The sequence below is a fragment of the Epinephelus fuscoguttatus genome, linkage group LG1 (genome assembly GCF_011397635.1).
Source record: "Epinephelus fuscoguttatus linkage group LG1, E.fuscoguttatus.final_Chr_v1".
In the NCBI taxonomy this organism is placed as follows: domain Eukaryota; kingdom Metazoa; phylum Chordata; class Actinopteri; order Perciformes; family Serranidae; genus Epinephelus; species Epinephelus fuscoguttatus.
In genome coordinates this window covers 8,348,289-8,360,580 of record NC_064752.1, presented here as the reverse complement: position 1 = coordinate 8,360,580, position 12,292 = coordinate 8,348,289, and the positions used below count along the sequence as shown (strand labels likewise).

The 12,292-nt window shown below is 41.2% G+C and overlaps 1 protein-coding gene across 5 annotated transcripts in view; it reads left to right on the top strand.

Annotated features, from left to right (window-relative positions):
* Nucleotides 1–12,292, top strand: part of chd6 (chromodomain helicase DNA binding protein 6) — a 161,450-nt gene that overhangs the window by 98,359 nt on the left and 50,799 nt on the right. For all 5 annotated transcript variants that reach the window (XM_049596903.1, XM_049596982.1, XM_049597135.1 and 2 more), the window contains exons 9-12: nt 3,041–3,158; nt 3,522–3,608; nt 3,744–3,881; nt 8,029–8,150. In XM_049596903.1, the coding sequence (XP_049452860.1) occupies nt 3,041–3,158; nt 3,522–3,608; nt 3,744–3,881; nt 8,029–8,150 (465 nt within the window). The remainder of the gene's footprint in view (nt 1–3,040; nt 3,159–3,521; nt 3,609–3,743; nt 3,882–8,028; nt 8,151–12,292) is intronic.

Genomic DNA, 12,292 nt, shown 5'->3' with positions numbered 1-12,292 from the left:
TCCTCTAGCCAGCCTGAGGATCTCTGGAGACGCTGCCGTTTGTTCCAGCACTTTGTATCTTTAAGAAAACTCCTACACACATATACCGTACCATCATTATTATGATTGTAATTTATTCTCGGGGGTGATGAATAAAACATGGCGAGCTGAATCAAACTGAATGGATGTGAACGCTTTACTGTTCCATGACTTTATTTAGAATAATGTATTCACAGATTATAAAGTTATAGAGAAAGTGCCAAAGTCTAATATTTGTAGTGTAAAAATCATCATTATACATAATACATTATCAAATGCATAAACAGTTGCATTGGGAGCTGAGTAACTGCATGCTTCTGCACAGCAAAGACTGTAGTGACATTTATATTTGTCCATTTATAGATTGTGGTTTATGGATTAAATCATGCATGTCAAACTGTAGCCATAGTAACAACATTTGTTCTGCTTTCTTTCCCATCGACTAATGATTAGGGAATTCTTTGTCAGTGCATCAGCGAGTGAGACATCCTCATTCTTCCCCATTCTGTAAGATTCAGTGATGTGTGGTGCAGAAGGTCATTGCCTGAACAGTCGTAGGATACAGTGGAGGATGTGCATCATGACTGCTGCTTGTTTAAAAACATTTCTATCTGTTCGCTGACCCTAAGTCTCGTTTTGAATTCCGATCATTCCTTCTACCATCTTTAGGCTTCAAGAAGTATTTTACAGCTGGAAAGATGATCTTTTCCTATAATTGGGTTGTCTGTGCAGTAGAAAGATACAAATATACCTTCTTTCCACTGTCACTTTTGGCTGCACCAAATAAAGCAATGCTGCGGCAATTTGTGTTTCCATTGTCAGTTTAGACGCGCAGGTGTGGCATGGTGGTCCAAAAGCCGGGCCGCCCGTCCTCAAGCAGGTAGCTGGGACGTCTCGCCACCCGCACCCAACCCCCGATAACCCCTGTCCTCCCCTCAAACAAACCGTGTGTGTTGTGAGACTCTCCTCACCTCTGTCTCCAGGAGACCAGAGAGAAAGGCGTTTTTAAAAGTCTCAGTGTGTTCATCTCTCAGTAGGTCTGTAGCTTCTAACTGAATCTCTGTGGTTTGGAGTTTAGTTTCTCTCCTGCATCCTGTTTTTACTTAAGATATATCTGCTTTATTTTATTGTTTCATGTTCGCTATCCGCCGTATTAGAAGTTGTGTGAAGTTGCGACTCAAAAACTCAACATTTCCTTATTTTGCTGCTTCACAATAAAAGTTTTCACATAGCAAAATAACAAGGGACTTTTATTTTTAGGACCTTATAGGAATTGAAATGTGTTTATTACAGAATTAGCGAAACTTTATCAGCAGCTTTTCTTCAGTTGAGGCAAGTGTAATAATACAGCAGGGAGGAAAGTAAAAGCAGAAACAGCCACAGTGAGATGTTGATGAAGAGCTGAAGACAGCAGGCTCTTACTGCACCTCTGCAAACAGCTCACCTCCAACAGGTAAACTTATTTTACCTGCCCTGCTTTGTGATGGAAAAACACATGCAGCAAAAATAACGGGGGACTTTAGCCATAGATTGGCACTTTTAAACGTCATCATTCAAGAAAAGCTGTCATCAGTTAAAGACACAGCTTGAAGCAGGTAGCCCTGTTGTAATGGAAATTCAAATCAATGCTGTGCTGGGCTGACGGGCCAAGCCAAGCCAAGCCAGCCCATGACTGTGGAAAAGGGGTTATACTCTTGAAATCTGTGCTATATGTCCAGAGAAAACAGAGAAGAAGGACTGGAAACTATCAGAATGCACTGCACGACAATAAAGGGTCCCGCTGGTGGGTGAAGTAATGTGAGCTTTCCACAGGAAACAATATGGCAACCAGCAGGTAACAAACAATCTCAAATTACAGTTAAACGATAAGCTAAAATAGTTTCTGAAAACATTTGAGGCGAGATATAGGCAACACAGTAACAGAATCTTGGCACGTATTTGATCAGAGCGGCTTAAGTTTACAGTTTGATCTCAGTTCTTTCAGCCTCTGTTTTCACAATACCGCAAACAGTATAACACCCACATCCTGTTCACAAATACTCATATTACAGCTAAACAGGGCACTAAAATATGTTTCTGAAAACATTTTAGGCAAAAAAAAGCTAGTATAGTAATACAGGCGGGTCTCTCATGCTCTTGATCCACCTCTATACTCTTTGTGTCTGTGGTGGCAGGCGATATGAAAGTGCGGAAGTACAATCTGCAGTTTGAGCAACAACCCAAGAGCAGTCAGTTTTGTGCTTGGAGAAATAGGAGCGCTGGTAGGATGGAGGGAAGTTCACCACAGTCCATTTACACATACTGCCCCATGATACAGAGCTGGTTGAAATTCACCGAAGTATCCCGACAATGAGCTGACTTTTCTCCGGGATTTGTTTTCCTCTCTCTGGCATTGCTCCACCAAAAATGGAAACTTAAATTCCAGCCGGCACTGTTTCCTCATGATTCCTTCAGGTGTTCTGTTTTAAAGATGATTTTAGCTGTCTTCATATTAGGTAACGAGTTTACAATGCTGTCTGATATCAGGCAAGTACTTAGGTTCTTTCTTCTTCTTGCGCTGTGTGCAGGCCACTCATCACAGGGACTGGAACTTTTCAAAGTGTGGGAAAATGTGTGTTTCAGTTGTGTCGGTACTGTAGCTCTCATGATATTTAAATGTTTTGTTGAGGATTTTAAAACCCTTATGCCAAAAAGGGGCGTAAAATAATTATTTGCTTCGAGTGAAGTCTTTGACATTGAAAAAATAGTGCTTGAAAGTCCTTAAATTTTAGTCTGTAATGTGTTATGGACCCTGGACTATCCTGTTTCTATGGTTTCTCTCCCTACGTGCACAGGGCTTTATATTGATTTGATTGTGGAGAGAAGTCATAGTGTGATTGGTATTGAGTTTTTGGATGGGTCTTTATTCCTGGGCTGAATGTTTTTTTTTTATTGATTTTTGTAATGTACAAACGTGCAAACAAAATACATGTGCTTTGTGAAATGAAATCCCTGTCGTTCCTTTTGTTGTGTGTTACTGTAGTTCCTACCTACACTGCAAGTGGGCCACTCTGGAAGAGCTGGAGAAAGATCCCAGAATCCACCAGAAGATTAAACGCTTCAGGACCAAACAGGCGCAGATGAAACACCTGTTCACTGAGGTAACAGTTAACATCATCTTCTTTTTATTGTCCTTATCGACTGCTCGTGTCTGGATGGAAGGCTTATCTCCTCACTGTGAGTCGGGCTGGACTAATTTGTGTTTAGTAATCTAACAAAGCTATTACTAAAGCAATTTTAGCTCGTCACAAAGTTGTTTGGAAAGTGTAATCACAATGACTTCAGGTACATAATGAATGGGCCTGATCAACACAGGGTGGAAAGACATAACACATGTATTTTTGCTTATTTGACATTCTTTGCGCTGACTGTTTTATCAAAGAAACCCCTGACCTGATTAATAATGGATAATCATTAATCTCTTGTCGTCTTCTCTTTCTTTATCTCTTTGTCCCCTTCTCCAGCCCGATGAGGACTTATTTAATCCAGACTACGTCGAGGCGGACAGAGTGCTGGAGGTGGCTGTAACCACAGACACTGAGACTGGAGAGGTAGGTAACACATAAACACAGACGCTCTCTCCCAGCAGTGTTTGAAAATGGTTATTACTGGAGGTCCTCGGTGTGGCGGTACCCTCTTAGTCGTTGGCACACACAAACACACTATATTTTTCTGTGTTGTTGTAGGAGGTGACCCATTACCTCGTTAAGTGGTGCAGTCTCTCGTACGAGGAGGCGACGTGGGAGCTGCAGGAGGATTTGGACCCAGAAAAAATCAAAGAGTTTGAGGAGATCCAGAAACTGCCACCGGACCTCAGACACATGGTGAGTGGAAACACAATCGAAGACGAGTACAAATGAAAAAAAACTGTGTAGTTTGATGTGTTTTTCTGACATGGAGGAGAAAAATCTGTGAAAGGCAGAAACAAAACACCGGTGAAGTTTTAAGGAGAGACTGGCACTTTTCAGATCTTGGAAATCTCTCCAAGTGTGCACGTGAATGGCACGTGACAATTGTTGTTTTTGAAATTACTGTATGGATAAAGTTGCAATTATTATTGATTGGCCAAATATTTTTAGCAGTAGAACTATCACTTCAAATAAATCCAAAATTCTGGAATCTTATGAAATGAAACAAAATAGAAGAATAGAATAGAAAGACTTTATTGTCACTGTACAAACAATAAACAACATAATCATTCATAAAATCAGAAATAAATAGTGTAAGCACTTTTATCAAGTTGTTGTACATGTAAAATAAATAGTGGATTGCACCTGAAGAGCAACATAATGTTATGTAAGACTTTGACATAAAATAAAACCTTGCAACAATACACTGTCACTGTAGCAGCCAACCTCAGATGGAGCCTGATGATCAGTCTGAATTGTCATTTCTTATCTGCTCCTTATTCGCTCAGACATCAAGAGCTGCAGTGATTAATCAGTAAGTTGTTAACTCTGAAATGAATTGCCAACTAATTTGATGATCACTTGTTCTTGCTTCAGTTTTTATTGAATCTTTGCAGAGAAATACATAGAACAGCATGACAACACACACAAATAAAATACAATAAAATACACAAACCAAATAACAAATATATAAAGTAAGAATGATTGGTTGTCTGGAAATCTTCCAATATCTATACAACTATCTGTACTGAGGCATTCATTTAGTTGATGTCAAGATTCAGATTTGACTCTCAAAATGTTTATTAGCTTTCCCATAACTTAAATGTCTTGGACAATTCCCAGTCAGTGTTACACAAAAAAAAAACAAAAACAAAAAAAAAAACCGATATATTGACGATAGCTTCTTAATTGTAAATATTTTCTGGTTCCTTTCCTCCTCTATGACAGTAATCTGAATATCTTTGTGTTGTGGAAGAAACAAGACATTTGAGGACATCATCTTGGGCTCTAGGAAAAACTGATCTACATTTTTACATAGACAAAACAACAAATTGATCAACTGAGAAAATAATCGACAGATTAATTGACAATGAAAATAATTGTCAGTTGCAGTCCTACTCATGTTTGTTGATTTCTGACCAGAGTGACTGACATAATCATCCCATCTGTCCGTCTTCAGTCAGCGCAGAAGCTGCCATACCATGTGCTTGAAGCAGTTAACTTAAATTTGAAATACGGGTGCCAGGGTCAGTTAATTTTGCTTTCGAAGTAGCCCATTAACTGATGATGAACTAGTACATTTTTAAGAAAAAGAAAACAGCAAAATGAAGTGAGTGATGCAAGAGGCCTTATCTTTTAGCCTGGCGCTTCATTGACTCATTGAGCTTTAGTGCAGCATTTCAAACTGCTCTCCATTTAGAGGTTGTGAAATTTTATTGTTTTGCCTTTTTTTATTGTCTGTTGGCTTTGCTGCATTAACATGTGGAAACATAGCGCCCACTGCCTACCCTCCAGTCTCCACTAGTTAGCTAGCATTAGCCTCGGCTGCTCTGCACTGCACACCCCCTGCATTGGGTGAAAGCTAGCTAGCAGCGCAGCCCATTCACAATTACTGCTGGTAACATCATCCTGATGGCGGGATGGTGCTGCTACGGATATATTCTGTCCACCCTCAGGTCTTCCCCAAGGTCGCCCTGGTGAGTAAGCGGCTTCATTTTCAGCAGCAAAACTTATTTAGCATTGTTAACCATGTTAGCAGCACTAGCAGTGTTGACACTGTGCTAACAGATCTGATGCTAAAGGAGGTTTGAGGCTCAAAAATTTAGCTGTTTTCTCACTGGGGCAATCTTAGGAGTAGGGTTAGTTACTTTTTTTTTTTTTTTTTTTTTTTGGAGACCGACCAGACCGCATACTCGGCGGAATGTACGCGGAGCGGACGCTGCGGAGGTCCGCCTGGTAAAAGTGGACGTCTGCAAGCCCTGTGCGCGCAAAGCACGGCTGCGCTGACTCCGCTCTGTGCACCAGTGTCACACAGAAGACTGTTCGGCATGTATTTTTCACATCGCAGGGATTTTTCACGGACATTTTTATACGGAGTCCACTATGCTTATAGGGGGTGCGAGTGCGCATGCGCTGAGGCCTCTACTGTAGCCTGGAGTTTGTTTAATAGTGACGGGGAGTCGATAATGGTGGACAATTTAGTCTCGACGAAATCAAAGAATGCGCCACTATGGCAACACTTTGGCTTTGAGCCAGACGAAGGAGGCAACCCTTGTTTGCACTGATTGAGTAAGCTGCAAAATTTATTTGTAAGGAATAAAAGAAACAACTTGTTACTGTCACTGTGTTGTCCTAAGGTCGTTTTTTATTTTAAATGAATCAATTGTGCCCCCAAGTGGCGAAAATTCAGTATTACCGACTTGATGCGTTTTTGTTTTTTGTTTTGTTTGTTTGTTTGTTTGTTTGTTTGTTTGTTTGTTTAAAAAAAACAAACTTTTTTTTTCTCATACTGACCCAACCCTACTTAGGAGAGGCCAGCGCAATGTTTCCACAGCAACGCCATTGGGTCGGGAGGGTTTTACAAGTGGTATATCAACAAATGAGTAGCGCCGCTAGCTAGCTCCCATCTGACTTATGTGGTGTGCGATGCAGTAAACTGAAGAGCAGCAGAATTAACCTTTGGACGGAAATGCATATCCGGTCAACAGTACTCTTGGCAGTTAACCACTGACGTCCTCAATTTGTAAGCTGAAGAAATATGCTAATTTATGACTTCTTATTTCCTGTAAATAGATTTAAGAAATCTTGTATAACTGTCTGTTGCAGCCACACCATTTTTCTGGCAGTTTTTCTGTCTGTGGTACCAGAAGATGACGTCTTTATTCCTCATCCCCACCCACAAAGTTCTGATTGGCTCGGTTGCTTTTCAAGCCACGCAAACAGCCGTCAAATCACCAGACCTATTTGAATTGCTGAAAAGATCTGGAGATGTGGGCGGCGATTTAGATGTCTGGAACCAGACGATTTCAGATAAACAGTGAGCAAAAACATTAACATTTTGAGTTTACGTTTGTGGGTGGATGAAAGAAAAAGGGAAACTGCACAACACCACAGCAACATTATGGCTTTATTTTTCATCTCCAGTACTTCCTGCAGAGCAGACAACCTTTGCTGCCCACATCTCTACAACCACGCTCCCTCAAAATCACCAACCCGGCCTTGTTTTCTTTTTCGGTGCTAATGAGTGCAAATGCAATCAGTGCTGTGAGGGTTTTCTTTCTTCTGCACCATCAGGTCTGGGTTTACGTTTGTTTTTGGAGGTGACATTGAGGTTTTGAAAATCCTCACAATCAAAACCATGTAAAATCTCCTCTCTACATCTGTGCTCCTCTGTTTACTGTGGGCATCAGTGTGAAGCCACGGGAGAGGCCGTCCAACGTGGGCAGAACAGAGAGGATTGTGACAGAGAAGTCATCAGTCTCCTGACCGTTCTAACAGCACATTTACTTTTGCTGAATGTTGAATACAAAATTGCTGCTCAAATAGCAGCAATTTTCTAGAGTCTCTCTGCACTCCTGAGAGATACAGGAGCGAGACCTGAGCAAATTATTTCTGCTCTTTAGCTGTTATTCATTTCAAAACTAGTATTATCACTTATTACACCCTGCCAGCAGCAATCTGTTGCACCACTTCTTTTTATTATTCTTCCATGTCATCTCCAAAATCACAGTTGGAGTCATCTCACACTTAAAAATAAAAATGGGACAACTCATTTATCAGGGGAAGCAAATAGTTTTAATACCCGATATTCTTCAAGTTCTTTTGTTGGATAAAATCTGTGTGAATGAAAGGAAACCCTTTCACATCATATCTAATAAAGCCACAGTTGTCAGTAGTCATATTTTTTTTTAATAATTAAGCTGAAGCAAAAGTAGCTAGTTACATTTTGTTTGTTTGTAATTATCACTGAAATCGAAACTTTAAGTTGTAAAAACACCTGTTGATGACATGACAGAATGGAATAAGACAGAACAATGTTTGTGTGTGTGTGTTCATATTGCAGGAGCGTCCTCCTCCAGACAAATGGCAGAAGTTGGAGCGCTCCAGAGATTACCGGAACGGAAACCAGCTCAGAGAATACCAGTTAGAGGGAATGAACTGGTTACTGTTCAACTGGTACAACAGGTGAGTACATCACCGCTGGAAAGATAGGTTTTTGATAAATCTAGGATGTCTCTACAATTGCAAATATTTTTGAAATTGGTGCCACGCAATTGCTGCTCCAGTTAGTTGGTGACATAATGTGAACTTCCATTTGAAACAGTGGTGCCCAACTGGAAAGAAAAAATCTCCTGCTCTTGCAATTAAACTGTAAGCTGAAACATGTTTCTAAAACATTTTAGGTGAGAAATAAACAGTGTGGTATCAAAACCTTGATTTATTTTTTGATCAGCGCTGCCTAGTTGTACTGTTTGATTGGATTTCAGTCCCGACTTTGAGAGAGAGGGGCAGGTCTGCTCTTTATCTCCTCCTGTACTGTGCGTGTGATCGTTCAATCTCCGGCTCATCCAGCTTGCATGTTAAAGTATACTTGGGCAAGATACTGAACCCCAAAATGCTCCCCATGGCTGTTCCATTAGTGTGTGAACGTGTGTGAATGCAGCACACAGCGTTACCGATATCTTTTATCCCTTTATTTATTTATCCTTTTATTGCCCTACTCTACCTGACAAGGAAGGTAAAGTAAAAACACACCGTTTAGTGATAATTATAAACATACTCAAGAGTGTTTACATTAAAAAGGGAGGTTCATATAATTAAATGCTCAAAGTCCTAAACGTTAAACTGCATTCTCAAAAACATACATTTCCAAATCTTGCAGGTTGCGTTAGTAGGTGAACCTGTAGGGACATGTTTGCATGGTGAGTGATACAACAGCATCAATACATGAATAGGAAACTTGATAAATAATTAATAAAGCAAGGCCTTCAAAGTGCCAATGGGCAACAACTGCATCACAGTATACTTAACAATAATCTAATAAACCTCTGCCCCGTCAAGACTGCATTCTTTAAAGTAAGTAGGTTCTTCAAAAAGATCCTTCAGGCCCTAAATCGTAATTGCTTTGAAACAATGCAGGTGTGAGTTGTGGATGAACCCAGTATACCATATGAAATATGTTTGCAGTGATTCAGCTTTCTTTTGTTTCATTTTTATTTATCATTCAGTCACTTCTTTTCTTTGCTTTTGTCTCTGGAGCCGCTCTAAGCTGTGAGTTTCCCCAGTGTGGGATTAGTAAAGTTTATCTGATCTTAAAAGACTTTCACTGAGGTACATTAAATGCCTCTCACAGGAAGGGCTTCTCGGCTCTGCGGCTGCATCAACTTCCTCAACCTTTGTAACACTTTGTTTGGGTCAGACAGTAACCGTGATTAAGACCAGTTCACTTTACTGTCAGTTATGTGTCATACGGCGAGCTGAACAGCAACAGCGTCAACGTTTTACCCATAACAGCTGATAATGTGTGAGTCAAACACAAGCTGGAAGACGGGGGTGATTCTGTTAGTGTCTTTTAATAGCAGTAACTGTGGCTGAAGTCATGACCTCACAGAGCCTTTATCGGAAAGCTTTCCTTTTTTTGTGACCTTTAAGTGTCGGACGTCTGCAGAAACCCTTCAAGTGCATCTTTAAAAAATACTCACATGCCATATACATATATGTTATCAGAGTTCTTGGCTGCTTTAACTGTCTAGTCCCCTCCTTATCTGTAGCTGCCACAAAGAGATCCCGTCCTGAAGCTATTTCAGTTAAAGTGAGAGGGTCAAAATCCTCAGTCCTCGCTCTATGTAAAGAAGCATTTTAAAGTTCAGCTGAAGCTAATACGAGGCTCCAGCAGTCAGAGTTAGTCAGATCAAGTGGGTGTCTTCCAGATTTAGTAAGAAATTCCCTCTTAGTGCTTCGAGCCACAGCAGAGGGACGGTAACACAAAGAGGAATTTAAGTTCTAAAAGGTTCTAACTTTGGAAAATAATTGATTTATTTGGCTGATTCTCTCTGACGAGGCCCCGTATTGTCTTCAAATAAACTCAAGAAGGTGTTTTTACACAGAATGAGGACTGAGTTTTGCCCCCTATCTGTTAACAATGATACTGGGTTAAGAAGGGGTCTCTTACGCCGGATTTCCACTGGATGCGTGTCCGTTGCGGAACGGCAGCGCTGGTTATCCACTATGTTCTCCGCCATCCGTCAATGCCCACCAGCTGCGTTTGCTGTGTGGAGCGGTGCAGCTCTGCCGGAAGACATCTTGGTGCACTGCCATGATTAATATCTCCTTGTCCATGGTGTTAACGGGGTGAAATGACGTCTGAAAACCTCTGGCCTGTTGACTTCAGGCCTGCCTCTGCCCATTATGTAGTTTTCAAGGTGTAGTGCAGGGAAATATGATCCGCCGTGAACACTGTGTATTTTGTTTTGAAAATTAATCGGATGTTTTATTTTGTTTCTGTGCACGACTTCCTGCCCCGCACGATCTGCTCTGTGCTGAATTGCTGCGTTGTGCTCCGGCGTCCGGCAAAAATAGAAGTCCTGCGTATCTGTTGCGGAGGGCTCCGGAGTGCCGGAGCTGAGACAGAGCCGGAACGCAGCACAGCCGCAGCCAGTGGAAGCACACACACTGACTAGAATTGAATCCTATCGGCTCCGCTGCCGTGCTGGAGCCCAGACGCAACCAACACGCATTTGGTGGAAATAGGCCATTAGGACGCATTCACACTGGCGCTGTTTGGTCCGCTTTAAACGAACCCTGGTCCGCTTCCACGGGTAGTTCGGTTTGTTTGGAGTGGTGTGAACACTCATTCGAACTCTGGTGCGGACCAAATAAGTGAACCCTGGTGCAGTTTGCTTACAGTGGGAAATGCAAGCTGACTATCCAGCGAACAAAAGAGAGGAGTGGTGTTTTTGTGGTGACCAAGCCGGCTGAAGGGGATGGATTTCCGTTTTCGGTCCTGACCAATTGATGAGCCGGGTTTTCTTCTTCCTCATGCTTTTTTTCTTCCTGGTCAGTGGTTGTTTCAGGCAATACCGCCCTTGAACGAGCAGCTGTTGTAACTGCGTGATGTTTAAAAAGTGCAGTGTGAAAGTGAACCGAACCAAATGAAGGTGTGAAATTTTTTCGGCATCCTCCACCCAATCGAATTGAGTCCCCTGGACTATCCTGGTGTGAATGTGCCCTTAGTGGCCATATAGACAGAAGAAACAGTGGCAGCCCGCAAAAACTATGTACAACCTATCCTAGCTGTATTTATCGTCTCCTCTGTTCTGTCAACATTGTATATGAAGCGAGAAGAGAACATCATTAATATACATGGGGGGAAAATGTAAAAAATGATTCTTAGTTTGTTAGAGGGCGGGTCCATCTGCGTTCTGTTCTGTGTTTTTCAAATTCACCATACATGCCATTCGCTGACAGTAAACGCAGTGAGGAGGAGGAGAGGTGTGAGGAAAGTGTTAACTTGAAAGACTTGATCTTGAAGGTAAAAAATGGTGCTATTCTCTTATTATTAAATCTTTATTTAACCATGTGAAGGCACATTACGAGTCAGTATAACATGTGCATAGTGCATTTGTACTGTACAAACACATTCAATGAGTCATTCTCAGTGTGTTACCTACAGTAGATGTGGTCCCAGTATGGAGAAACTGACAGGAGTACCTGGGCACAGAATCAAAGCAATACACTGCTCTGGACGCCATGTTAGTCTGCTTCCAAAAATTGCACAGTAACAAAAACAAACAAACCAATCAGTGGCAGCAATAGACGAGCAACTCCTCGTGTTCTGCAGGGTGAAATGACTATTTCTGTCAATAAAGTGACACCTGAACACCTTAAAAAAATCAATATCTGTTTAAATGTGTGCTATAGTTAGATTATTCTACAAATTTACATCAGATTTATGTATGAATCATCTTTGTATTGCCCTCATCCTTGACTGCATCTGTGTCTTGAGTGAAACATCATAAAGATCCCTGCGCCACATGGTTACTTTATGTAGGATATCTGCAGAAAGCCAGAATGAAGACTTGAGAAGTAACTTTAACACCTCAGAATCCCACTTTACTGCATATTTTCAGATTAGATCTGACCATAAATGAAATGAATGAAACTTCTAAAACGTATTTATGCCTCACGATACAGAGCTCATATAAGTAACACCAGTATGTCATGAAAAGAAAGGCATGTTTACACAAATTCATGAATTAGCTTGACTGTTTTACTAGTAAGCATTAAGGGATGTATTTCCTGCATTTTAGGATTAAGGCACAACATAA